Here is a 23868-nt window from a genome sequence, read left to right as displayed (position 1 = left end):
AATGCAATAAAGCGGCAACGGCCGCCTACTGTGACACGGCGCTTCTCTTCCAGGCTGCCCTACTTTCCCTGTGTAGTTGATGACTCGGATATCTGCTCGGAATGGCCACTTATTCCTGCTCCTTTTTTGGCTGGTTATTATAAGAGCAAATTGAGTGGCCCTGCAATTGGGGGCAGAGAAGAAGAGCAAACCATTGCGCGCGTGCTGAACGGTACAAAGAAGTTACGGTGGGTAAGATGGGCGGCACTTTTTTTTGAAAGAAAAATAAATAAATCAGCGACACAACAAATAGATTCAATTTCTTGTATATTGTGTAACGTAAATCGATTGATCGTATGCTTGTGTTTGATAGTGCTGTACATGAACGTACACACATACATATTAGACATCATACTTGCCAGTATACTAACCACTATTCTGCTTTATATATATCTAGATCTATATATATATCTATGTATATATAGAGATATCTATCTATCTATCTATCTATCTATCTATCTATCTATCTATCTATCTATCTATCTATCTATCTATCTATCTATCTATCTATCTATCTATCTATCTATCTATCTATCTATCTATCTATCTATCTACATATAGTACATATACACAAACACATACTTATGTACAGGTTTAATTTTTTGTATTTTTTTTTCTTGACTGGTCAACATGGCGCAAGCGAATAAAACAACTTGAACTCTGATGATTTCAGGACACAGGAAGGTTTGTGTTTGTGTTAGGGTTAGCACTAAGGTATAACAACAGAAACAAGTCACCGTTTCGTGACGGGGCAACAAACAGGCAGAGTGAGATTACTGTGTGTTTGGAAGGCGTGTCTCTTGACATAAGGACTCAACTTTGCTGACATTGCAGTTTACGTCAATGGGGTGTTCCCTCGCTATATCGCAGTTCATCTTTGGTTGCGGAGCTGTTTCGTCGACTCTCTGTCAGCGTATCAAGCTTTTATTCATGTATTTATTTTACAGAGTAGGAATGATAAACAGCAAACGGAGTGTACTTATATGGAGCTTTTATCGAAACTGGGGTGTTCAAAGGGCTTCACTAAGTCTCGCCAGAGAATCTCATGGAGAACACACAAATTTGGCTCAGACTTTCATGTCTTGCTCAGTTACTGATTGATTCCTATAGGAGCTTGACTCAAGGTGTTTTTTTTTAAGCGAGCAGATAATGACCTCAGTTTCCATCTGCCGGGCACGGTGGGGCGGAGACACCTTCAACTTGCCACCGGTCGCTTGCCACCGCAATCTGGCACTCCCCGTCACCCCGGCGACATCTGCTTTTGGGTGACTGAGAGACCAATGCGTGCACCAGCCCGCATGGGGCTTAGAACAGACGTCACGCAGGCCGAGAGGCGCACACACCAACGCGCACGCACACACCATGGCTGCGGCACAGATGGCCACGGGCGCACGACTGCAAAGATTACAAAATGAAGCGTTCTCCGTTGCTTCCGAGCGCTCTGCATAAAGTGGACGCGGTTTGTCGTCGGTTGTTTTGTTGTCCCTCAAAAGCGGTCCTCTAGAAATGGTGTGACTGTCGTTTGCAACACGCCCACAATCTCCTGATAATCAATGACATGACAGACTCAATGACCTGCTTGAAGAAGGACGCACAAATTGCGGTTGCGGCTTCATTTATTTGTGTTTACGCCACGGGGGAATGAAGTGTTGTTGCCGTCTAGTGCTCTGTATCTATGGCGATATCGTTTTGCTTGACTAGAGTCCCCAGCCACAGCTGTCACAGTTATTTAGTGCCTCTGCGGTAACCTTGGAAACACCCTCCCCGCATTGACACGCACGCACACTCCTTCCTGAGTGTTTACGCAAAGTGAAATCCTGATAAACAGGTGACGCGCAGCCAATGTGTCAAATTCACACCAAGTGACGTGACAAAAGTAACAATGTGGCAGAAAAGGGCATCGGGAGCCAAAGAGAGGAAATGGAAAGTGGGTGGGTGCCACTGACAGGAATACTAAAAAAAAAAAAAAAAGGGAGGAATTCAGGTCAGCGTTGGGGGATTATGCATGCCAGAGTGGGCATGTTGGTTGCACCTCTGGTCTGGTCTAGTCTGGATAGACTGCCGGCTGAGCCAAGGGCAAGCGTATGACTGATGGCTGAAGAGAGAAGATCAATTAGAATTGACTTTCATCATTCCTCGGCGGGAGCCAACCTGCTCATGTAAAGTTGATTTAAGGTGTGTGCACGTGGATTGAGACCAAAAACCACAGTCAGCTGTGTTAAAGTGCATGTCAAAGCAACAGGTGGCACTCCAAGCTCGTCCCAAAATGCTAGAAATCTGTTTGGTGTCCCTTCGACCGATTTAATTGAAACACCGCACGGAATCCAAACAGTACATTTCAAAAGTCTTTTATGAGAGCTGCTATGCAGTGAGTTGGTTTCATGTTACCTATTATTTGTTGCTTCTTTGAATGTCATTAGCATGAATAGTCGGGAGAGCGTTTACGTTTGGATAAAAAGGGACGGGCGAGTACCGAGACAAGCTATGAGCAAACAAAGAAGACAACGGAAACAATGGTAACAAACAAAAACTACACGTAGAAATGATACGTAGTGGGAAGGAAACTGCTCGTGGATGGAGCCGAGATGTGAGTGACACGCAGTAAAAAGGAAAAATACTAAAATAATTCAAGACTACGTCAAAGGAAAGATACGCAGAAGCACAAAAAGAACACTAAGCGAGGAACGCATCCAGTATGGGATCCAAACATGTTATAGAGGACAAACGGAAAGCTTAAGGAAAGAAACCAGCAGCAATCCCTCAATCTAAACTTTTATCTCGAGCTTCACCAAGATTGTTTACAGATCCATCTGGAGTCTTCATGTTTTCCTGCCAGCTAATGAACACACTGAGCGTCATTTGAGTCGAGTCACTACGCACTCATGTCAGTGTCATGTTAAGAAGACTAGCCGAAAAAAAAAAAAAACATCAAAACAGCTCACATGTGGAATATGCTGCCAAAAGCCATTACAAGGGTTTCAAGCTAAAAGTGAGCATGCTGTGGACTGAATCCCACGACATGCATTTTTAAAAATACTCTCGCTTGATGGTCTTGGGCAGAAAGCTACCAGATAATGCCAAGTTCGGGATATGATACCTTGGGCGAGATCTTAAATGACTGAGCCTAAGAGCACTAAATGTTAACTTTGATCAGGTCAGGACTTTGTTTCCACTTGTTAACAGCACTTAGCGTTAACGATGGCGTTTTTATGGATGTGTTACAGATGAGAAAATATCGACTCCTGCCCCAAAACAGTCTTGGAGGTGTCAAAACACAAAAGTGTTGCAACGCGGGATATACTGGAAGCGAAGTTGGCTTACCTTGGCTGGCCGGGGCAGGAAACTTGACTTGTCTTTATATAACCAACTCGGTTCCAAATGGCTTAGCAGCTGGCAGGCAGGCGGGCGGAAAAAGCAAGAAGAGGAAAGAAGAAGAGCAGAGGACAAATGATTACAAGCAAAGAAATGATGAGTTCATTTTATGACTTTTTGGAAACTGAAAGTGAACAAAGTGTACAAGTGTGCAAGGTTTGTTTGTCTTGATGTGGGCACATATAGACCCTGTGACGGACCGGAAACCGGTCCCAGGTGGAGCATGCCATTCGTATTTCAATTTCCTGTACTCTTAAGGAAGGTTTGATGACGATGACAGATTCAACAGTCAAAAGTGTGCTTGTTACCAAAATATCGTCTGTTTTGGTCCCCAATGACGTCAAATTTAACATCACACTCGCAAGATTCCAGTCACTACCCCCAGCCATGTGTCGAGGTCGCGCACTCACTCACGCACACATATGGCCAAATGCACACAGTCCTGATAAGCAGCACGGGCTCACTCGCACTCACTCTACTCGCTGACTTGCACGTACACAACAGTGCAAACCCCTGCCACGCTTGTAAAAAAAAAAAAAATCTGCACTGCTCTCAGAAATTCCACCAACACATCCCACCCTTGCGGTGGCACACATGCATGCGCGCCCACGCAATTAACGTGAGATCACATCCATCTTGGCCCCTCCCCTCTTGTTGTCCATTACAAATAGCTGAGGATTGCAATGCCTCCCCGTGGCCTTGCCCCATGTTGTTTTTTTAACGTCTTGTGTGCTGCTCTCACCCTCGTGCTAGCCATAAAATAGCCCATCACGAGTGCCGGGTGACAGCGGGGGGTTGATCGCACAAGCGCGGTGCATTCCAAACTCATTGGTTGTGGGGGGGGGATCCTCCCATTATTACTTTTGACGAAGCGCGAGGAAGCCGAGTGTCGTCAAAGTCAACGGTCTTAGGTGGATGGTTTCCTGCTAAATTCAAGCCCATCAAATTCAGGAGAGAGAGGAATATTATGGAGAGGTACTGTATCCAGGTACTGTTTGTGAGCAACCGAGCGCGAGACGGGCTCTGTGACAGGAAAGGTCAGCGGTCAATAGCTTTTTGTTTCTCGTGGCAACAAGTCGGCCTTTTCTCCCGCACTTAGCCACGGGAGGCTTTGAAGCTCGGACAAAACCTCGATGAACCTCAGCGCTCGTTTGGCTCGTTCGCAGACGGTTACGGTCCGCACGGGGGCCATAACCGCATCGGTTCTGGCCGGTCATGCTCCCGCATTCCTCTATACATGTGATCCAAAGTGAGACGTCGTTGCCATCAAGCTGCCCATTGTCCCCCGCGCTGCTCCATGAGGACTTCTCACAGACAAAGACGCGGCTGAGAAGCTGAGGAACACATCCCCTATTGATAAGGCTACCAAAATAGGACACTGCATTGTGCAACACTGTAGCTCCTTTGTGGACATGATGCACTGACATTTGACTTATGATGTCCTGGTGGCAAAATCAAATGTGCTTCAAATGGCAAGACTGCGGAGCACCGCAGCATACAGAACAACTAATCATGATCATACGATGGCACATCCATTTTGTAAGAGTTTACATAACTCTGTATCTTTACACTGGCAGTGGCAAGAGGTTTGAATACATTGACTAGGATTGTTTTGTTCTACGTTTCTGCATGGGACAAGTCTATTTATCCAATTTTTCCTTCTAGCTAGCTCGCTAGCTATCAAGCAAGGGAACTAACTAACTGACTGACTGACTGACTAACTAACATTCCCAAAACATAAGCATTTCATAATCTGTGTTTTTGTTGACTTTTATGAGAATTTGTGTTATTTCATGTTTTGACAAGTTCCCCCCATGTCCCTTTTTTCATGTCATAGGTTCAATAGGTTTTTGTTCCCAGTTAATAATTCTCTGACATTATTTAACTACATTATTTCTAATTAGAGTGTGATTTAGTAATCGCGTGTTGTCTGGAGCCTCATGAGAAATGAACAAACCTGACAATCAGAGGTCATGGGTGTTTTTTATTTTGGTATCGACAGACGGTCACCGCCGCAGCCAATTGGAGTAAGCGAGCGCTATTCAGCTCATGAGAGTTGTCAATAAAAGGGCCACTTGTTCGACCGGGCCCAACATCTGACTTGAGAGGGACATGTGGCGGACGGACCCTACACGCACGGTCACAAGTCACCAAGGTTCATCCTCATCTTTGCTCGCCTCTCACTCACCAGAACAAGGGCTTATTTAGGGCCCCAAAGATACAAGCTTCCTTTCTCGGTATAATCAAATGAGACTTGTCACAAGTTGCAGAAGGCAGGGCAGAAGACTTAAGTCTGAGCGCACGACAAACAGGCAACGCCCTTCGAGCGACATTGTTTTTCTCAATATCTGGCGGCTTACGTAAATGGGAAGACAATGGTGGGCAGCCACGGAGAAGTGCGAATCCGGAGCACTTCACAGTCTATAATTATGGCGCTATTGTTGACATGCTACTTGATACAAATGTTTGGAACTGGAATTGAATGCCGGCCTGTCAATCAAATGAAAAAGTAAGATGGAGAGCAGACCATGCAGATACGGATACATAAGACATAAAAACAAATATTTTGTTGGATTTTTGGGGGAGTCTGGAACAGGTTCTACGAATTTCACTTTATTTCAACGTGGAATATCGATTTGATGCATCGTACAAGGAGTCCCGAGTTTTGTCACGCGATGAATTCAACTCTTAAGTCAAGGTAACGCTGTGCTGATTGAAGCGCATTCCAATGAGGCGCGACCAGCATATGCAAATCATATGCGTTGGCCTTCAGGGAAGAAATTATTATGCACCATAAATTTCGCCTTGCAACAAGTGACCAGCACTAAAGAATCTGGTCAATTTCGTTGCTCTGCGTGCTTGCTAAAAGGAATACAAATCCATTTCTTCATCATGAATTATGCATTTCTGTTGTACGTTCGTACAGTGAGGAGAAAGCAAATGGCATTTTTGAAAAAGCACATCAGTCAGAAAGAGAAATTAGAGTAGCGTTTTTTGGGGTGGGGTAAAAGAGTAGTGCCCCGCTGCGTGATGAGGATAACGATACCTTTGTCAACGATCACGCTATGCAAATGACGCAGCCCACTGTGATTGCCTTTCCCTCCAATTTGTAATTTGGATGCTCTCCATAGATGAAATTAGGCTGGAAGGATTTGCAAAAAATAAAAACGGCCATTTTTTTCTCAATATTGCGATTAATGATACGATATGGTATTTTTGTCAAGGTCCCCTTTTTTTTTTTTTTTTTTTAAACAAACACAAGCAACAAACTATCTGTACGATAATAAAAATACAGAAATGTTTTGGCCTTAGAGGTTAGGCTTGAGATCCAGTAAAGGCAAGTCAACCATCAATGAACCACTTGACTCGAAGCACTCAACTTATCGAGACACAATGATCAATTTGAATTCGATCGATTGTTCGTCCGTGGATGAAATTACAACAAAAATAAGTTTATTAGCGTGACTTCCCTCTGCAGGCCTGGATCGCTTGCATGGTGCTTTGCGGTTTGGCGCGCAGCCGCCACGTTGCCCACATCACATGGCCAAGCCATCGTCGGCATTTATCCGGGCCGCCGAGCACACGAGCTGCCCTCCGTGACACTAATTGGCTCACTTTTTCTCGTCCTGCATGGAAGCCTTTGGAGCCATCTGGGGCCCCACCCCCAGACCCAGTGGCCCACCCCGTCTTGAATCGATCCACCACTTTGCGCATTCCAAAAGTGAAGGAGGACAGCAAGAGGCACCAATCCCATTCATAAATAATGCGCACGGGGGTTGCGGCGGGCTCCCGTTTCTTTTGTGTGAGCCTCTATAAGTTCTTCAGAGCAGGACACAGCGCCTGACACCTGACCCCAACCTTATATCTAACTTTGCAGTACAGCGATAGAACTTAAATACAACACATCGACTATTACTCTAATACTCTGTGGCTCCATTTCTGTTGATTTCATGAGAAGCATGAGGTGTAGACCCCCGACGGACCCCATATTTGAGGGCACTTTGGTTTTTAGAAAAAGTTGTTTTAATGTATTTGGTGTTGCGATTAATATGTTAGACACAAATGTGTCTTTTATTCCTGGTTGCAGAGTCACTTCCTTGACTGTCTGTCTGACTTCCTGTTTTCTGCTATCTGCTCTTGTCCAAATTTGCCAAGGAAATAACTTCCTTCACGACTACCCGATACATTGGAATAAGGCCGTCATGACCCTGCAATGGGTACTCGCCCATCCCTAATAGATATCGAACGTGATCAACATTTATGATCATCAGGTAGGAGATGAAAAAAAAGTCACTGGAAACATGCCCCGAAGCACAGGATAATCAATTTGGATAATCTTTTAAACACATTCGAAAATCTGGCCTTACTAAATTTGATCAGACGGGTTCAAATGCGCCCCATTATTAGCATGCTGTAACCTGCTTTAGTTCAGGAAGAAGGTTGCGAGATAAATCCCTCCAGAGATTTTGAACATTAGCAAACATCCGTTTCTTCAGATTGACGCCTGAGCTACTCTGCATCAAACCGTGCAAAGACGAATGCAATTTCACTTTTAATTTGGTCGATTTTAATATCTCCTTAAACCTCACCGAGCATAGACATCCGTCCCTGCCGCGATCACATTACGACGACCGTTTTAATCGTGGCAAAGTCAATCAATTTTATATGAGCTTCGACATGAAATAGGTGCAAGAATTAGGTCACGTCTTCGATTTTTAGAGACGCGTAGCCTGCAGTCATTTGAGGTGGCTCATCATCCGTTTCTCAGGTTTCGTCAGTCTTGGTGTTCTCTCTTGTGGGAAGCTCAGAGACATCACATAGCAAACACGTATAGACAATAATTAACACCCCAGCGCGAGCCGTCACAGCTGACTTGGCCAACAGTGGACCACGTGACAAAAACATATTGCAAAACATGGCATGACAAGGCAGTGTGTTATCGTCGTTGCTTCAATGTGATTAGTACATTCCAAAAAGGTGGAATTGCCTTTGGATTGTTATTGCAGGGAGAGATGGCGAGCAGCCAGAGGAGCTCGTCACGTAGGAGGTTAATGTGTGTCGGTGCTCACTTGTCATCAGTAATTGAAGGGAGCGACTTTTGAAAATGAGGTGGCGAGGATGAGGCCTTTAATTAGATGGAAACTGGTGCAGGATTAGAAAACTGGAGCATGCGCCACATTAGTACATACATTGAGGGAGACGCTTAATGTCTCAATCTGTTTGGCATGAGTGACATTTTGGGAAGCACCCGTTGATTTTATAAAGCGTTACTTAACCGCAGAGATTACCTCCTGGAACAATAAAACAAATACCCGTGTCACACTGAATGATGTCTCATTTCCCCTCCATTATATGTGTGAATAACCTTACCCATGTTATTGTTGGCTCACGTTGCTCAGTGTCTCAGTCAGGCAACGTATCGTGGAAGCTTTACGCCATCTAGCGGCAAACATACCAGTCCAAATTATCAGAACAAACAAAGGAAATTCGATGTTTGTAAAAGAAATTACAAAAACGGCTTACATATGAGGACAATAGATAACCCGAAAAACGACCTTGAAATCATCTATTTACTTTTGTAAAATTCTGCAATGCGAACTTCGCGCAAAATCTTCCGGAAGTCCTTCTTTGCTACGAGCCACGTTCCTGATTGGCCAATCTTGAAAGAGGCGCGGCGGAGCAAATTTAGGGGGGTTTAGTGAGTGACTCCGGAAGTAAAAAGTTTGATTAGACCACGTGATAGCAGCAGCGGAAGCAAAACACGAATAAACCAAATAAATAAATGAATAAATAAATAACCTATTGCCCGAATAAGAACACATCCGTCAACATGAATTGTGACAAATAAAATAGAAACAATGACATAATAATTATTACGAATATTATTAAACGCCAGACGCAAAAAAGCAATTGTCGTAATTCTCTGTTCAAGCTGCAATCTAATAGTAACCCATAGAGGGCAACAGTATACTGAAAGTCCTTTAAGTCGGCGGGACATGTAGGAGAAGAAGAACATGCAGAAACGTCAGCCCGTCTCGCACGTGTTCCTCCATTCACTTAAGCGTGCCAAACTCTCCGCGTATACTAACAAAACGCAAGAATAACGCTGATTATCACAACGCATCCATTGGACTAACCCCGACTGTTGTGCATAGTTGCTTGGTAAGTATGGTGAGTCTTGATGACCTTTATTTGCGACCGTCTTGACACGCGAACGTCTGCAATTTTGTCGACTGTTGACAATGAGCGCTTACCACGAGCAAGCTAACGTGACTCGGGTTTGAATCATTTCTTGGAACATCACAGTACTTGAAATAGTTTTTTAACTTTTAGAAATGAACACCAAAAGCGAGTGAATACATCGACGTGGCGTTTTGCCCAAATGCGGAATAACCGCTAAGCTAGGTCGAACTCCCGCCTTTTCACTTGCGTGCATGTGTTAAATGCTGGACACGCTTCTTTGATGACGTCTTCCTAAATGCGATGGTTAACAAGGGTTAAAACCCTTGTGTGGTGCTCGGGTCTGTGGGACCCGTTTTCATTTTTTATTAAAAGAAAAACGATATAATGAATAAACTTTTCAAACTGAAACTCACTGACTTTGGCTCATTTTCTGTGAAGATCATATATCAGAATACATGATGTTATAAATGTGACCTATCAAAGGTAAAGGGCAAATATTAACCATATATATTGTTTATACTGGTTGTAATTGGGATAAGGTAAACATCTGTTCAGTATTTTAACAAGTGTTTGATTGTGAGGCATTAAAAGCCACTAAATGCAACGGTTCCATCAGACCCACAAACGCTGGCTGAGTAACAACAATATGACCATTACACAAGGTTAAAGCTTATAGTGACTCTCAAGATGTGAAAATACGGTCAAGCGTTGACCGTGAAAACAGTCGAAAAAGCCTGCTGCATGCAAACGAATGTAACGCGGAGGAAAAGCAAATGAAGTAATCATTCTTCTTTGAAGTCAGCTGACAGACAGGGATCCTCAAGCATTTTGTTGGCGAGCTTCTCGGATCATTGCCATTCTCTTAGCTGTAAACCGCATGCAACTATGACATTATGTCTTCTGTTCTTTCTTCCAATTTTTATTTTATCTTTTGGTCCAGATCTCCGATGCGACAATGAAGTACATCCTGGTCACTGGCGGCGTGATTTCCGGTATCGGCAAGGGCATCATCGCCAGCAGCGTAGGCACGCTTCTCAAGTCGTGCGGCCTTCACGTCACGGCCGTCAAAATCGACCCATACATCAACATTGACGCCGGCACTTTTTCGCCCTATGAGCACGGTGGGCCACCCGTGGCTATTCTTTGCCTTATTTGTGCTTAATATTTGACGACGTGGTTACCGAACACACATGCACTGATAGTACATCCTCAATGTGCATGTAGGCGAGGTTTTTGTGTTGGACGATGGCGGCGAAGTCGATCTGGACTTGGGCAACTATGAGCGTTTCTTGGACATCCGCCTGACTAGGGACAACAACCTGACCACAGGGAAGATCTACCAGTCAGTCATCAACAAGGAGAGGAGAGGAGATTACCTGGGCAAGACCGTGCAAGGTGAGAAGGGTCCAATATTGTAGTTTCAGGTGTAAAGCGGCCATTTTGTGGCCTTCTAATTGTGATGATTTGCCCGCATCCAGTGGTGCCTCACATCACAGATGCGATCCAGGAGTGGGTGATGAATCAGGCCAAGATCCCCGTGGACGGTGATGGCGTGGAGCCGCAAGTTTGTGTCATAGAGGTCGGTCTGCTTGGCTTTGATATACTTTGTTGCTCGCCTACACAAAAGAAGTAGTGTGAGGCAAAATATGTTGTGGGAGGCACGTCGCTCTAAGCGTTCCCGCGTCTGTCGAAAAATCAGCCACGCAGTGAGGAATGAGGAATCGGGCAAAAAGATGTGTGACAGTTCTGGTTTTTACGGCGATTTGACAAGGGTCACACGAGTGTGTGCGTGTGCGTGCGCCGTCTGCAGCTGGGCGGCACGGTGGGAGACATAGAGAGCATGCCCTTCATCGAGGCCTTCAGGCAGTTCCAGTTCAAGGTGAAGAGAAAGAACTTCTGCAACATCCACGTTAGCCTCGTGCCACAGGTGAGGAAGAAGGCTTGACGTTTTTGTAATGCTACAGTATTTATATGTCTTATTAAGACGAGTCCACACCTGAATGACCCCCCCCCCCCCCCCCTTCAGCCAAACACAACTGGAGAGCAGAAAACAAAGCCAACGCAAAACAGCGTGCGGGAGCTGCGAGGCCTCGGCTTGTCTCCTGACTTGGTGAGGCAAAATGCCACCAGGAGACAAATTCGAGTTGTCATTCTTGAGCAGAGAAATCAAATGTGTGCTTCAGATAATGTGCCGTTGCACAACGCCCTTGGAAACAGCTGTGAAGGAGAAGATCTCCATGTTTTGTCACGTGGAACCCACGCAGGTACCGAGAATATTTTTGTGACGCTCGCCGGGCAGAACTTGTGATTCATTTTAAACGGCGTCTTGCCGCAGGTGATCTGCGTGCACGACGTGTCTTCGATCTACCGAGTGCCTCTGCTGCTAGAGGACCAGGGCGTGGTCAGCTACTTCTGCGACAGGCTCGACCTGCCTATCGAGATGAGGCCCAGGAAAATGCTCTGCAAGTGGAAGGAGATGGCCGATAGGTGGGAAAACTTGTCAGAAGTTTCTATGTGTCCAAATGAACTCAATTATAGATAAATGCGTATTTATTTGCTTCCATTCCCCATTAACTAAAATGCACTGGGGAAGACAGCCTTGGGTTGAAAAGAGAAATACAAGAATATGAAATGCTCTGACACAGGAAAGGAAAAGATGAATTGCACAGTCGGGGTGTAAAAGATTTTGTGGCCCGCTAAGTTTTACGTCTATGTGCAACGTTAAAGGCCCGAAGGCAGCGGAATTTATCTTTTAAAAAATGAATGAAAGCAGCTCAAATCGTTTCTTGCAGAAAGTAGCCCAATCCCTTGTGTAGCTTATTGCTGGAGACGTTTCATATGAAATGCTCGTTTGTCACAACTGACACGAGGCGGTTACGTAATAAGATGACCCATCGTTCGCCATCTTTGATGGTCTCTCCCGCAGAGCGTGCTCATTTGAATTCACTCTGATTCTTATTCCAGGTCCGACCGTCTGCTGGAGCACGTTTCCATCGCGCTGGTGGGCAAGTACACAAAGCTGTCGGACTCGTACACATCCGTCATCAAGGCCCTGGAGCACTCGGCGCTCGCCATCAGTCACAAGTTGGAGGTCAAGGTAGGGGAGCGCCTCGTCACGGCCCGCCGCCATCTTTGAGTGGCGGCTCTTTGAACGACACGTCTGCCGCCTTCCCAGTACATAGACTCGGCCGACCTGGAGCTGGCCACTTTGCAGGAGGAGCCGGTGAAATATCATGAGGCCTGGCAAAAACTCTGTAGCTCCAAGTGAGTACCCAAATGACTGTTTGTTGCCACCACGTGGTGGCAGCAGAGAGCCGTCTGACGCCATGCTGGCACGTCTCAAGACAGTCTTTATTCTTTTGTTGATGGGTTTTTTTCTTCATTTTCAGCATTTCGTGTCTCTTGTTGATGTCGTTAAGTCTTACTTACTAAATGCTCCACCACAGTGGCGTGTTGGTGCCCGGTGGTTTTGGTGTGAGAGGGACCGAAGGCAAGATATTGGCAATCAACTGGGCAAGAAAACAGAATAAACCCTTCCTAGGTAAGACATCAAAGGCTCACATTTTAGCACAAAGCAACGCAAGTGAATGAAACGGCTACATTCGAGAACTCCTGCATTCGATGCGCTGATTCTGCAAAAATGTCATCCGTCTTGTTTGCACGCAGGCGTTTGTCTGGGCATGCAGCTGGCCGTGTGCGAGTTTGCCCGTAACGTTCTGGGCTGGGAAGGTAAGCGATTGCCACACATCCGCTTTGGCATCATGTTTGGGAGGAAATTTGAGCCCTTTGCATTTTCTTTTCTCAGATGCCAACTCCACTGAGTTCAACCCAGACTCCAAGTACCCTGTGGTAGGTCTGGGGTAATGTTCACATTGACAACAGAGCACGAGTAATAATTTATATCTGCTGTATGCAGAGATTATTCATTTGTGATTATGGGTAGTGATTGGCTTGATTGGATTTGTGGGGACACTTCCAGACGAATCACATTTTGATCAGGATGGGAAAATGAATAATAAGTAATTTGGGAGCATCTACAAGGTAGTTTGGGTGCGCTAAAAAATCTCGGAACGAAATAGGAATTGTTCCTTGGTCAATTTTAAATTGCAATCATTTGTTCCGTGCAGGTGATCGACATGCCCGAGCACAACCCGGGCCAAATGGGCGGCACCATGAGGCTTGGCCAGAGAAGGACCATCTTCAAATCCCAAAACAGCGTGCTGAGTACGTGTACGCTCGCAACCGCCGTGATCTTTACGCGCCAATTCGTGCCACTTGAATTTTAATGACATGGCCTTGTCACCCTTGCAGGAAAACTCTACGGCGATGTGGACCACGTCGACGAGCGGCACAGGCACCGATTTGAGGTGAGACGAAAGCCCGCTTTGCAAGGGGCCCTTCTCTGGCCCGGATCGCACGTCATCCGCCAACTCTTTGACACGCTCTTTTGCGAGATGATTTGACATTGCTCCTCGACGCAGGTCAACCCTGAGCTCAAGCACCACTTTGAGGAGAAAGGCCTTCAGTTTGTGGGCCAGGACGTGGCGGGCGAGCGAATGGAGATCATTCAGTTGGAAGGTGAGTTGCGAGCCCGAGTTGATGAAGCTGCGAGTGCGCACTTGCATCAAGGCCAGCGGGCACTTTTACACCATGTTAAATGACTGCGCCACAGCACTTTATGGTTTTGTCCTTGGCTCACGCTGAGGCGTGTTAAGAGTCACTTACCGCTTCCAACGCTTATGTCGGTCGGCTGCTATTCATTAGCCTCTTATCTTAAGCTGTCACTGTCCAAAATGAATGCATCCCCAAACTGTAGTCTTTGCAATATTTTTTTGCTTCTGCTTTGTCCTTTATTGGGCTTCATATTTTTTTTATTGCATCCCACAGGGGTCGCTTGTTCTATTCGTCTGCCACCGACATTTGTCTTGTTTAGTATTTGTAATTTGTGTGTTTGCAATAATAATAATTGAGATCTTTGTTTTGTTTTCGCCAACTTTTCCACTAGAAAAGAAAAGTCATTTGAACCGGCCATTTTTTAACGTGGGGAAAATGTACTAAGGCGGAACTCACTTGCATGCTTAGTTTCAGGTTGAAGGCTTCATTGCAATTAGTTAGGAGTGTAACCAACAAAGAGTTGTCTCTTGTGGGAAAATAAAATTATTGTGATGGAAAATCCAAAGGACGTGACCATGAAAACAATGTGTTTTAATGAGAAAAAAATAGCGCAGTAATAACAATTCGTCATTGTTGCCAGAGAATTAAGAATATATGCGTTGCCGTTTGCGTTCAGATATCCGTTGCTGAGAGGGCAACAAGAGTGCTGGTTCGCTTTCTTTTCAGAGCATTGCTATTTCATCGGAGTGCAGTATCACCCCGAGTTCACCTCCAGGCCCATCAAACCGTCGCCGCCCTACTTCGGCCTCCTGCTGGCCTCCGCCGGCAAACTCCAGAGCTACCTGGCCAAAGGCTGTCGCCTATCTCCAAGGTAACCACCGCAAAAACCCCGCTCGCCCTCATCGTCGCCGCGGTAACTCCGGTCATCCGGCTTTGCAGGGACACGTACAGCGACCGCAGCGGAGGCAGCTCTCCCGACGTCGACATCGCCGAGCTCAAGTTCCCGTCGTTGTCGTGAGGCCGGAGCCGACTCGGCAACGACTTTGTGACAAAGTGCCGTTCGAAACGAGTTATCGTGCTATTGGGTAAAATATACTGTTGCTTATTTATACTCTTTGGTGAATGTATAAAGCTTCAAGGGACGTCTCAAATAGTTTTTGTTAGTCAAGGGTGTGCTTATTATTAGCAGTATAAAGTTTTATGTTGGGGATAGAATAGCGATGAGTTTAGCACGCTCGACGATGGCTTTAAAATGCTTTTACACAAATGAATTATTTTGCATTGACTAAAGTTCTGCCAGTTGGTTGGCTGCCCTGCAAACTACTCCACCATGCAGTTTTATGTACATATCAATATTTGTACACTAATATTGAGTATTTATACTTACAAGTATTGTCATAATAAAGTACTTCAGGTTCATTTTTATTACTTATGCCTTGATGTAATAAAGACCCAGCCTTAAAGCAACGCTAGATTTGGGAGTATAACTTGATCCGCAGTCGTAAAGTTTTTGTGTTAGCTTGAAATAGCAAATTAAATAGCACCACCCCCCCTTTTTTTTTTCCTCCTTTGAAAAAACACAATGTGACCCTCAGGTGAACTTTGCACTCCAGTATATGCTCAACATTTGAAGCTCAACAGTCTCGAGAGGAGCTCAGTTTTGATTGACACCTTCACATAAGTCCAGTCTGCCTTGAGATAAGATTGACCTGACGTTCCAAGTTTTTCCTAGATACAATCTGCGTGTGTATGCATATTAATATACCATCACGAAAGTCACATATAAGCTTTTCATCTTTTCAAGTGAGAAAGTAAACATACTCAACTGCTATAATGTAGTTGCCCAAGTGTGCACACCTTCTAACGGATGTATCTGTGTCCAGAATTAAACAATCACATGTCAAATGGGAGTCAACGCTCACAACCCCAAATAAAGTTCAGATGTTCTAACAGGTGTTTCCTTCCTTTTTTTCTTTCTAGCAGAAGCCTCAATGTTCTGTGCTAACACAAACTCCTACTTAAAAGTGCTCCTAATTCCTTCCACCTTATCTAAGACCACAGATCCAGCTGCAGATAAATGGCACCCAAGCATGATGACACCAGAACCATGTTTCACTCAAGCTACATGAACATTTAGAACAAGAACAAAAGCGATGAGCTATATACATGCAAACCTTTTGTTTGATACAGTTGTGTACCAAAGTGCAACCTTTGTGCAAGGTTAGTTTCTGTACTGCCTTTCCCAGAAGAACTTGAGATTCTCAACTTCCTCTTTTGGGCCTGCACGATTCCCCACAAGCGGATGCGTCTGTCATGATAAAGTTATGAGCAGTTACTCACATTCACACAGACTGTCGGTAAATATGGCTTCAGAACACAGTACGGTCTACTTTCAGCATCAGTTTACGAAACTGCTGGAAAAAACGTGTGAAAGCCTTCCCAATGAAAGTTTTCTATAAAGAGAAAAACGGGTTTATCCGTCGAAGTAAACTCAAATAATTGTTTTTCAATTGTTCCTATGCTCATTGCCTAGCCTCCCTTTTTCCTATCAGTATATCTATTGCATTTCAAAAAACTCTTTATCTTTTAAAGTCTTTGTGAACGTGATGGGAGAGATACTCAGTACTACGGTCATGTTTTTTATTGCGCCTATGCCAACTCAAGCGTTTTTGCGGGTGTACCGTAACGCGAGGCCCGTAAATGAACGCAATAACTCCCACGTGTGCACCGCTCCCAAGTGTGACGTCACGGCACTCCTTCGGAACTCGTGTGTGAACAAGCAAACGCGAGCGACTTGGCCAAGCCCTGCGTTGAAGGAAGCCAGCGCGTCCGCGGTCGGCTGCAAGAAGAAATGAAAGCCGCGAGTTGCGCTCGGGTGGCTCCTAACGTATGGCGTCTCGATCGCCTTTAATAGAGCTGCGCCATGGACCCGAGCCTATGGCAGTACCAGTTCCGCATCATCATGCTTGGCGACTCGACGGTAGGCAAGTCGTCGCTGCTCAGGCGCTACACGGAGGACCGGTTCCTGGAGGCCATCGATGAAACGGTTGGGGTGGACTTCTACGTGCACTTCTTGGAGCTGGAACCCGGCCTTCGGGTCAAGTTGCAGTTTTGGGACACGGCCGGCCAGGAGCGCTTCAGGTGAGTCCAAAGGACTGTATGACTTTGAAGTCGAGGCCAGGCCAGCGGTCCTCCGTCATTGTGACGTATGTCAGAACGCGTCGTCCATCACCTTTACGCGCGCTCACTCACTGCCGCCCTTCCTCTTTTATTTGGCTTGTTTTACACATTCGAATTGAGAAGCAACTCTCATTTAAATACTTTGAAATTATTTCATGATATGAAGATTGTTGAATATTCCATTTGCAATGCAATATGCAGCCCCTGCATATTTTGTTGACCGTGAGTGGCAAAATGGCTACGAACCTAATCCGATTCTTAACACTTTCCTCATATCCATTTTTTAACGTTACAAACATGATTTTAAAGAATTGGGGGGAAAATATACCTTCACCCTGTACTTATGGGCAGTGGCGTGCTGGGACCAATTTTCAGCCCGGGAGTTTCAAATCCCACCGGCCCGATGGCAGGCGCACAAGGATAATAGAGCACCGCTGTGTTACTTAATTCCACAATTCATGTGCTGACTGTGGGTGACTATCAAAGAAAATGAAAAGTTAAATTAAAATAAGATGGGTCTCTCACACCCACCACAACATTATGAAGGCCCCCTAAAGCAGCGAAGCGATGGGGTATGACCATTCGTGTTGATCTGACTTAAGTGTTGTCAACAGGCTTGTAGCTGGCGATAAATTCATTCTCGTAGGTCCAGCATCGAATTAAAATGTCCACAAGATGAACACAACCCTAAACGCCCGAGTAGTTTGTCCATAAATGCACACTGAAACAACATTAATACTTGTCAGAAGAGTGTAGTAACGTGACAGCAATACAACAGATACATTAATGTGTGTACCTGGCCGCGATTTTGGCCCCTCCGAATGACAACAGTGACACCTAGTGGTTGTAACAAGCATTTTGGCTCCTACACTACATACGTTTGAGAAATAGGCATGTTGATGCTGGAGAATTCACACTAAGGGCAAGAGTGGTATAAATAACGTTTTAATTAAAATACTGAAAATAAAAATGTTATCTTTGCTGGAAAAAAAACTTTACAAATTATATAAAGAACACAACCAAAACTTGCTTTAAATAATACACCAAATGAACCAAGCAATCAGAGATAGCAGACCTACGTGCAGTTGAACAAACATCAATGTGTGCCTAAGGAGTGCTGCTCAGATACTACAAAAAGCATGCAATTAATGAATTAATAGGTTTGCAACTTTAGTTTCTAAACATTCATTAGTACATTTAATTACACACAGTTTATTATACAAAAACATATAATTCAGGAGGTTAGTAGGGTACTGTAGCATTTAAAGTATGTTTTATGTTGCATTATGTCCGAGGTGGACGACCTCCTTTCAGACACTGCCATGACAACTTCGAGCATCTTCCTGCAGCTCTTCAATTTGACTATAGACATCTACTTTTCTTTGGATTGTTTTATATTGTGTGTTCAATGTCGCCCACTCTGCATCCATTGCAGCCTGGTAATCCTGGAAGGGGGATCCTCCCATCTGCGGTCCCTTCTCAAGGTTTCTCATTTTTGCCCAGTCAGGGTTTTGTGAGTTTTTCCTTGCCGTTCTGGAAGTTAACATCAGGGGATGTTGAGAATAATTGTCAACTTTGCCCATGTAAAGCCCTTTGAGACGTGTCTGTGATTAAGAGCTATATAAATAAACTTAACTTGACATTATGAATATTTTTTCCCATTAATAAAACGATATACAGTATACTTATCTTCTAAAATGTAAGATAATAGCTTAAAAAGCACTGCGATTACTCAGCACGCCATTGCTTATGGGCTTAGAGGGCTTCATGAATTGTGTTGAAGGCTGCCCAGGAAAGTTATTTGCAGGTGAACGCAGGCCGGCAGATCTAAGAGGTAGGTGTGCACCGCTGTGGGAGTGGTTATAGCCAACTTCAATCGGGGCAAAAAAAGGCTGTCGCGCTGTGCCTTTTTGTATTTTAAGTAAGAAATTCCAGCCAAGAGGCTAACTTTGCGTTCATGGTCTTACGTGAAGGAGGAAGCTGATCGTTTGGCAACACGGCTGATGTTGGGACTCTTTCAGGTCGGTGACGCGCTCTTACTACCGTAACTCCGTGGGAGGCCTTCTGGTCTTCGACCTGACCAACCGCTCGTCCTTTGATCACATCCGGGACTGGCACGCCGAGGTGTTGGAACACGTGCTTCCTCACCGGCTCCTGTTCGTCCTGGCGGGCCACAAGAGCGACTGCGACAGCAAGCGGGCGGTCAGCCGTGACGAGGCAGAGAAGCTGGCCGCCGTCTTGGGCGTGCCCTACGTGGAGGCTTCGGCCAAGTCCGACCACAACGTCAACGAGACCTTCGAGCTGCTGGCCCGCCAGATCTACCGGGGCCTGATGAGCGGGGAGGTGGATCTGCACGAGGGCTGGGACGGGGTCAAGTGCGCCACGCCGCTCACTCTGCAGGGACACAAGAACAGCAGACTGGCTCGGCCCGACCCATCCCACAAGACGAAATGCTGTGACTAGACACGGACCGTATAACAATGTTTTGATGGGCTATCAGAAACGCATTAAAAAAATACGGATGGGCGAGTACCAATACAAGTTATCTGTATTGGGCTGAAACTGGCAGTATTTTAAGGCATTGAGTAGTTATGGAGCTTTTGATACTTGCCACCGATACTTATGGTAAAAAAATATGACAGAGTAAGTCTTCCTCGGCAGTAGTTGGTACCAAACTGTGGAAGTTTGACACATGGGAAAATCATCTGCATCAGAAAAAAAGCTTGTCATTTTGTCAAATAAAAATTTATAAAAAGTACAAGCGGTATCGGTACACAGTATCGCTCAAATATTGAATACTTGTACAGATATCGGTCTAAAAAAAAGTAATATTGAACATTTGTAAAAATAAACATTAAATGTACAGCTCACCGTTAGTCTGAATGTCGTCATTTGTGGAACAAGTGTTTGTTTCTCTTCTACATGTCGCACTACCTACAGTCGACAGCCATGTGTGCACTGAATGGTTGCGGTAATTCTCAAAGGTTTAAAAATATTCCACTATTCAGGCATACGAATTACGAACCAACCAACCCAAAAAAAAAAAATAATTTTTTTTAAATCAAGAAACTAAACCAAATTTGCCATGGCTCACAAATAGAAAACCCATCAAAGTCAAATTGATGTTTTTTTTGCGCCGAGCGGCCTCGGTCGTATCTCCGCTAATTGCTCAGCTCCCGAGGAAATCGAGTGGATTTGTTTTCAAGACTGACAATTATTCGAAGAACGCCACGGGCGCTGTTGGAAATCGTCGCCGAGCAATGTCGAGAAGTCATCGAGGCAATTACTGGCTGGCGCGCTGGCTCTGACGGATGAGCCTCCTGTGTCCCCGGAACATTTCTTTTGCCTGGAGGACAGGACACCTTCCTTCCCCAAAGACTCGCATTGTCGGCGCGACGCTTGTGTGGAAAGAAACGGCGAGCCGAGTGATTAAAAGGCACTTTACAACCCCAAAAGTCACTCCCAACGTCAATAAACATTAGTCAGGTTCTTTTCCTTCTGCCGTGAGGCTTTCTCGTCCTCTCATTTGGATGAGTACCAAGTTGCATGAAATATTACTTTGGTGCTGAAATGTCAGTATTGGAGATTTTTTTAACATTGTGTGATCATATAAAAGGCACAATAAAATTAACTCCCTATTGAAAAACCTGCCAATCATTTGACATGGTTGATTGCAGGCTGATTTGTTTTTCCCTCATCCTGAGAACACAATGTTCTCAGGATGAGAATTGTTACATAATAGTACCAAACTACAATGTGAACTTTGAACATATAAAAAGCTCTAACGTCAAAGAACCTCCATTTTGCAACCTGCGTTTTGCATCACGTGATCTTTACGTGTCAGAAAAAGTTGTCACGATGCAAATTGGTGATCTTATTTATTGACACAAAACAGGAAGAAAATCAAAAGGAAAGAAAAGTACTTTAGTACATGAGGATGTTGGCAAGAAACTGCAAAATGAGGACAGAACAAGGAAATACTAATGTCACCAATCTCCCTTCAAGATAGCTAATTCAGGACCCCCCAAAAAAAAATAGAAGATGCGCTCGACAAGAAAAAATGGAGTCTTGCTACTTTTTGGTTGTCTTGCGGATCAGGGCCATCCTCTGCAATAATAAACAAACAAATATTGAACTTTGCCACAGCTGGGTTAATGAACATTTTGAAATGTGCGCTTTACCTGTTTGTGAGCCTCTGTGGTGCACGCCTTCTTAAAAGGCCTGATCTCGTCCGAACCGTAACCCGGGATCCACATGTTCCATTGACGCTCTGGCAAAAAAAAAAGAAAGGCAACGTGCGATTTACAAGCCAACCTTCAGGATGACTTGAGTCGACTCGAGTGGCTTGCGTGACGCATGAAAAGCTAACTTAACGTGGTCGCAATTGTGTAGGAGAGACGCTCACCCAGGTGCAACTGGACATCTTTGACCTCCAGGCTGTTGGACTTGCGATGACGCGCCAGCTGGCAGGCGGCCGTCACCACGCTCTCGATGAAGTCGTCGGCGATCTGGAGCAGCATCTGCGGAGATGTGTTTGTAATCCACGCTTAAAATGGTGCTGGGAGGACAAACAAAAAAACCATGGGGAAATGTCATCAGCGAGACAGTGACAGACCTCCTCGACGTCCTCGTCCAGCTGCTCGTTGGGGTCGATTTCTCTCACCAGGTCTTGCAGCTTCTTCTTGCTCAGCACCTGAAATACATCATTTCAACAATTAGGAAACAACACGTGTGATTTTTGAATAATACAATTGTGAAAGTTATTTTGGGTCTAGCAGGGAGAATTAATGGCCGGTTCAGAAGACAAAATATTTTCTTGTAAATTACTATTGTCACATCTCCCCTCATGTACTGAAAATAAAATTTTGATCCTGTAGTTATTTCCCCATTGTAGGACTGAACAATTGATCAAACTCAAATGAAGATTGCGATGTAGTCGAGGCCAGGCAGTTTGACTCCACGTCACCCACCTGAGATCCTTCGGGGCTGCTTCTGCCCGCAGGACCAGGCGCTCCCATCACCTTCACTGCCGTCGCGGTACTGTTAGCCATGCCGGCGCCCTCCGTATGATTGGCGGGATGCACAACGTTCGAGTGCCGGGTCACTTTCAGAGGAAACACTGCCGATTGGATTATGTGCAGAGCGGCACCGCGTCCATACACCTGCGATACAAGAGGGGCAATTGTGTCGGCCCCACAATATTAGGGACCCTTGCGGGATTGATGTGCGATTGAAGCCATTCGAACTTCAACATTTTCAGCTCACTTCCATCTACAGTAACTATTCTTGATTTTATTACCCCACGCGCAAACACTTGTTGGCCCCGTCAAGCCACAGCAAGTCTCACGTTCTACATGTCAACGTGAATTACAACGCATGTCAAGCATCCGATTGCTACAGAAATGTCATTATCCGGTTATTACAATATTATAACGGCGCTACGAAAGCAGATGCAGCCTAACTTTCAGCGCCGCACGCAACAATAGACTTGCAATCAATAACAGCGGATGATTCCAAATGGGACTTCTCGTGGCTAACGTGCAAAGTGACGGCGCGTTATGCTAAAAACAATAGCAGCCGTGACGCTTTGACGTTAGCCGACGAAGCTAAGGTTAGCGTCCGTACCTTTTCAACACAGATTGATGCCGATCACCGAATTTATCCTCTTACCCAACTACGCTGACATCATCTGTCCATTTTTGGTGCTGCCACAACGGTAAGATTGATGAGATTAATACAGAAAAGATACGCCTTGAGGCTGCTTCAAAGTAGGGAGTTAAAAATTAGGCAGCGGGATTGTTTTTTCCCCCCCCCTCACTCCACTACTTCCGGTTGCCTGCGTACACTTCCGGTATTACTCCAACTTCTCTCTTACGCCACTCTTAGGATATGTTGAGACATTACAACTACAATTGCGTCGGTGCATACTTCGCTCTAAAATGCGCCGGCTAAAATTTAAAAAAAATTAAAGGAACACTTTGAAAACACATCAGATTTCAATGGTGACATTTTTTGGGGGGGATATCTAGACTGACTTGGACAGTTTAATGTCTCAGGAACAAAAGGATGCCACATCTTTTGATGGAAATAAAAGTTTTCAGCCTACAGAGGGCTCAGTATACAGACACCCCAAAAATCAAAGTGAATGATGTGGCAGGCTCGTCCTTTTTGCCTAAATTCAATTTCTGCAACTCAAAATTATTTTCAATATCTTGTGTGGCCCCCACGAGCTTGTATGCATGCTTGACAATGTCGCGGCATGCTCCTAATGAGACGACGGATGGTGTCTTGTGAGATGTCCTCCCAGATCTGTCTGAGTGCATCAGTGAGCTCCTGTAAAGTCTGAGGAGCAACCTGGCGGCGTATGATGGACCGAAACATTATGTCCCAGAGGTGTTCTATTGGGTTTAGATCAGGTGATCGTGAGGTGCATTGAATTGTGTCAATTCCTTTATCCTCCAGATACTGTCTGCATACTCT

At 45.1% G+C, this 23868-nt stretch overlaps 3 protein-coding genes and 1 long non-coding RNA gene across 6 annotated transcripts; 2 read left to right on the top strand and 2 right to left on the bottom strand.

Annotated features, from left to right (window-relative positions):
* Positions 1 to 661: 661 nt before the first annotated feature.
* LOC119135689 lies at positions 662 to 9023 on the bottom strand. The gene is made up of 3 exons (XR_005100593.1): positions 8802 to 9023; positions 3361 to 3429; positions 662 to 2134 (listed from the first exon to the last, which is right to left on the bottom strand). It is a non-coding gene; the product is annotated as an uncharacterized LOC119135689 (long non-coding RNA).
* Positions 9024 to 9406: 383 nt separating this feature from the next.
* ctps1b (CTP synthase 1b) lies at positions 9407 to 16160 on the top strand. 2 transcript variants are annotated; one of them, XM_037273264.1, is made up of 18 exons: positions 9407 to 9582; positions 10535 to 10715; positions 10819 to 10989; positions 11073 to 11173; positions 11405 to 11521; positions 11621 to 11704; positions 11778 to 11858; positions 11930 to 12081; positions 12559 to 12691; positions 12770 to 12858; positions 13041 to 13135; positions 13261 to 13323; positions 13400 to 13443; positions 13722 to 13818; positions 13906 to 13961; positions 14076 to 14172; positions 14935 to 15079; positions 15148 to 16160. In XM_037273264.1, exons 1-18 carry the CDS (start codon positions 9580 to 9582, stop codon positions 15224 to 15226), a joined length of 1788 nt encoding a protein of 595 aa, XP_037129159.1. In that variant the 5' UTR covers positions 9407 to 9579; the 3' UTR covers positions 15227 to 16160. The 2 variants fall into 2 exon arrangements, with proteins under 2 accessions (XP_037129159.1, XP_037129160.1); XM_037273265.1 differs by having other exon boundaries at positions 9408 to 9573.
* An 802-nt stretch (positions 16161 to 16962) lies between these two features.
* LOC119135648 (ras-related protein Rab-39B-like) lies at positions 16963 to 20256 on the top strand. The gene is made up of 2 exons (XM_037273421.1): positions 16963 to 17349; positions 19410 to 20256. The coding sequence occupies exons 1-2, from the start codon at positions 17132 to 17134 to the stop codon at positions 19849 to 19851; spliced, it is 660 nt and encodes a 219-aa protein (XP_037129316.1). The 5' UTR covers positions 16963 to 17131; the 3' UTR covers positions 19852 to 20256.
* A 985-nt stretch (positions 20257 to 21241) lies between these two features.
* On the bottom strand, positions 21242 to 23262 carry taf12 (TAF12 RNA polymerase II, TATA box binding protein (TBP)-associated factor). 2 transcript variants are annotated; one of them, XM_037273448.1, is made up of 6 exons: positions 23059 to 23262; positions 22359 to 22550; positions 22004 to 22081; positions 21794 to 21908; positions 21570 to 21658; positions 21242 to 21495 (listed from the first exon to the last, which is right to left on the bottom strand). In XM_037273448.1, exons 2-6 carry the CDS (start codon positions 22437 to 22439, stop codon positions 21460 to 21462), a joined length of 399 nt encoding a protein of 132 aa, XP_037129343.1. In that variant the 5' UTR covers positions 22440 to 22550; positions 23059 to 23262; the 3' UTR covers positions 21242 to 21459. The 2 variants fall into 2 exon arrangements, with proteins under 2 accessions (XP_037129343.1, XP_037129344.1); XM_037273449.1 differs by having other exon boundaries at positions 23014 to 23219.
* Between the last annotated feature and the right edge of the window lie 606 nt (positions 23263 to 23868).

This window comes from Syngnathus acus, chromosome 16 (genome assembly GCF_901709675.1).
Source record: "Syngnathus acus chromosome 16, fSynAcu1.2, whole genome shotgun sequence".
Lineage (NCBI taxonomy): Eukaryota > Metazoa > Chordata > Actinopteri > Syngnathiformes > Syngnathidae > Syngnathus > Syngnathus acus.
This window is presented reverse-complemented; position numbering and strand designations above follow the sequence as displayed.

Excerpts from the sequence above, each read along its gene's own strand:
- ctps1b (XM_037273264.1), top strand. Across the intron at positions 11,705-11,777 it reads TCGGCTTGTCTCCTGACTTG|ATAATGTGCCGTTGCACAAC; the intron begins GTGAGGCAAAAT and ends TGTGTGCTTCAG. Across the intron at positions 12,692-12,769 it reads GTCACAAGTTGGAGGTCAAG|TACATAGACTCGGCCGACCT; the intron begins GTAGGGGAGCGC and ends CCGCCTTCCCAG.
- LOC119135648 (XM_037273421.1), top strand. The coding sequence starts at position 17,132 with ATGGACCCGAGCCTATGGCAGTACCAGTTCCGCATCATCATGCTTGGC. Across the intron at positions 17,350-19,409 it reads GCCGGCCAGGAGCGCTTCAG|GTCGGTGACGCGCTCTTACT; the intron begins GTGAGTCCAAAG and ends GGACTCTTTCAG.
- taf12 (XM_037273448.1), bottom strand. The coding sequence starts at position 22,439 with ATGGCTAACAGTACCGCGACGGCAGTGAAGGTGATGGGAGCGCCTGGT. Across the intron at positions 21,909-22,003 it reads TGGACGAGGACGTCGAGGAG|ATGCTGCTCCAGATCGCCGA; the intron begins GTCTGTCACTGT and ends ACATCTCCGCAG. Across the intron at positions 21,496-21,569 it reads CCACAGAGGCTCACAAACAG|AGGATGGCCCTGATCCGCAA; the intron begins GTAAAGCGCACA and ends TTATTATTGCAG.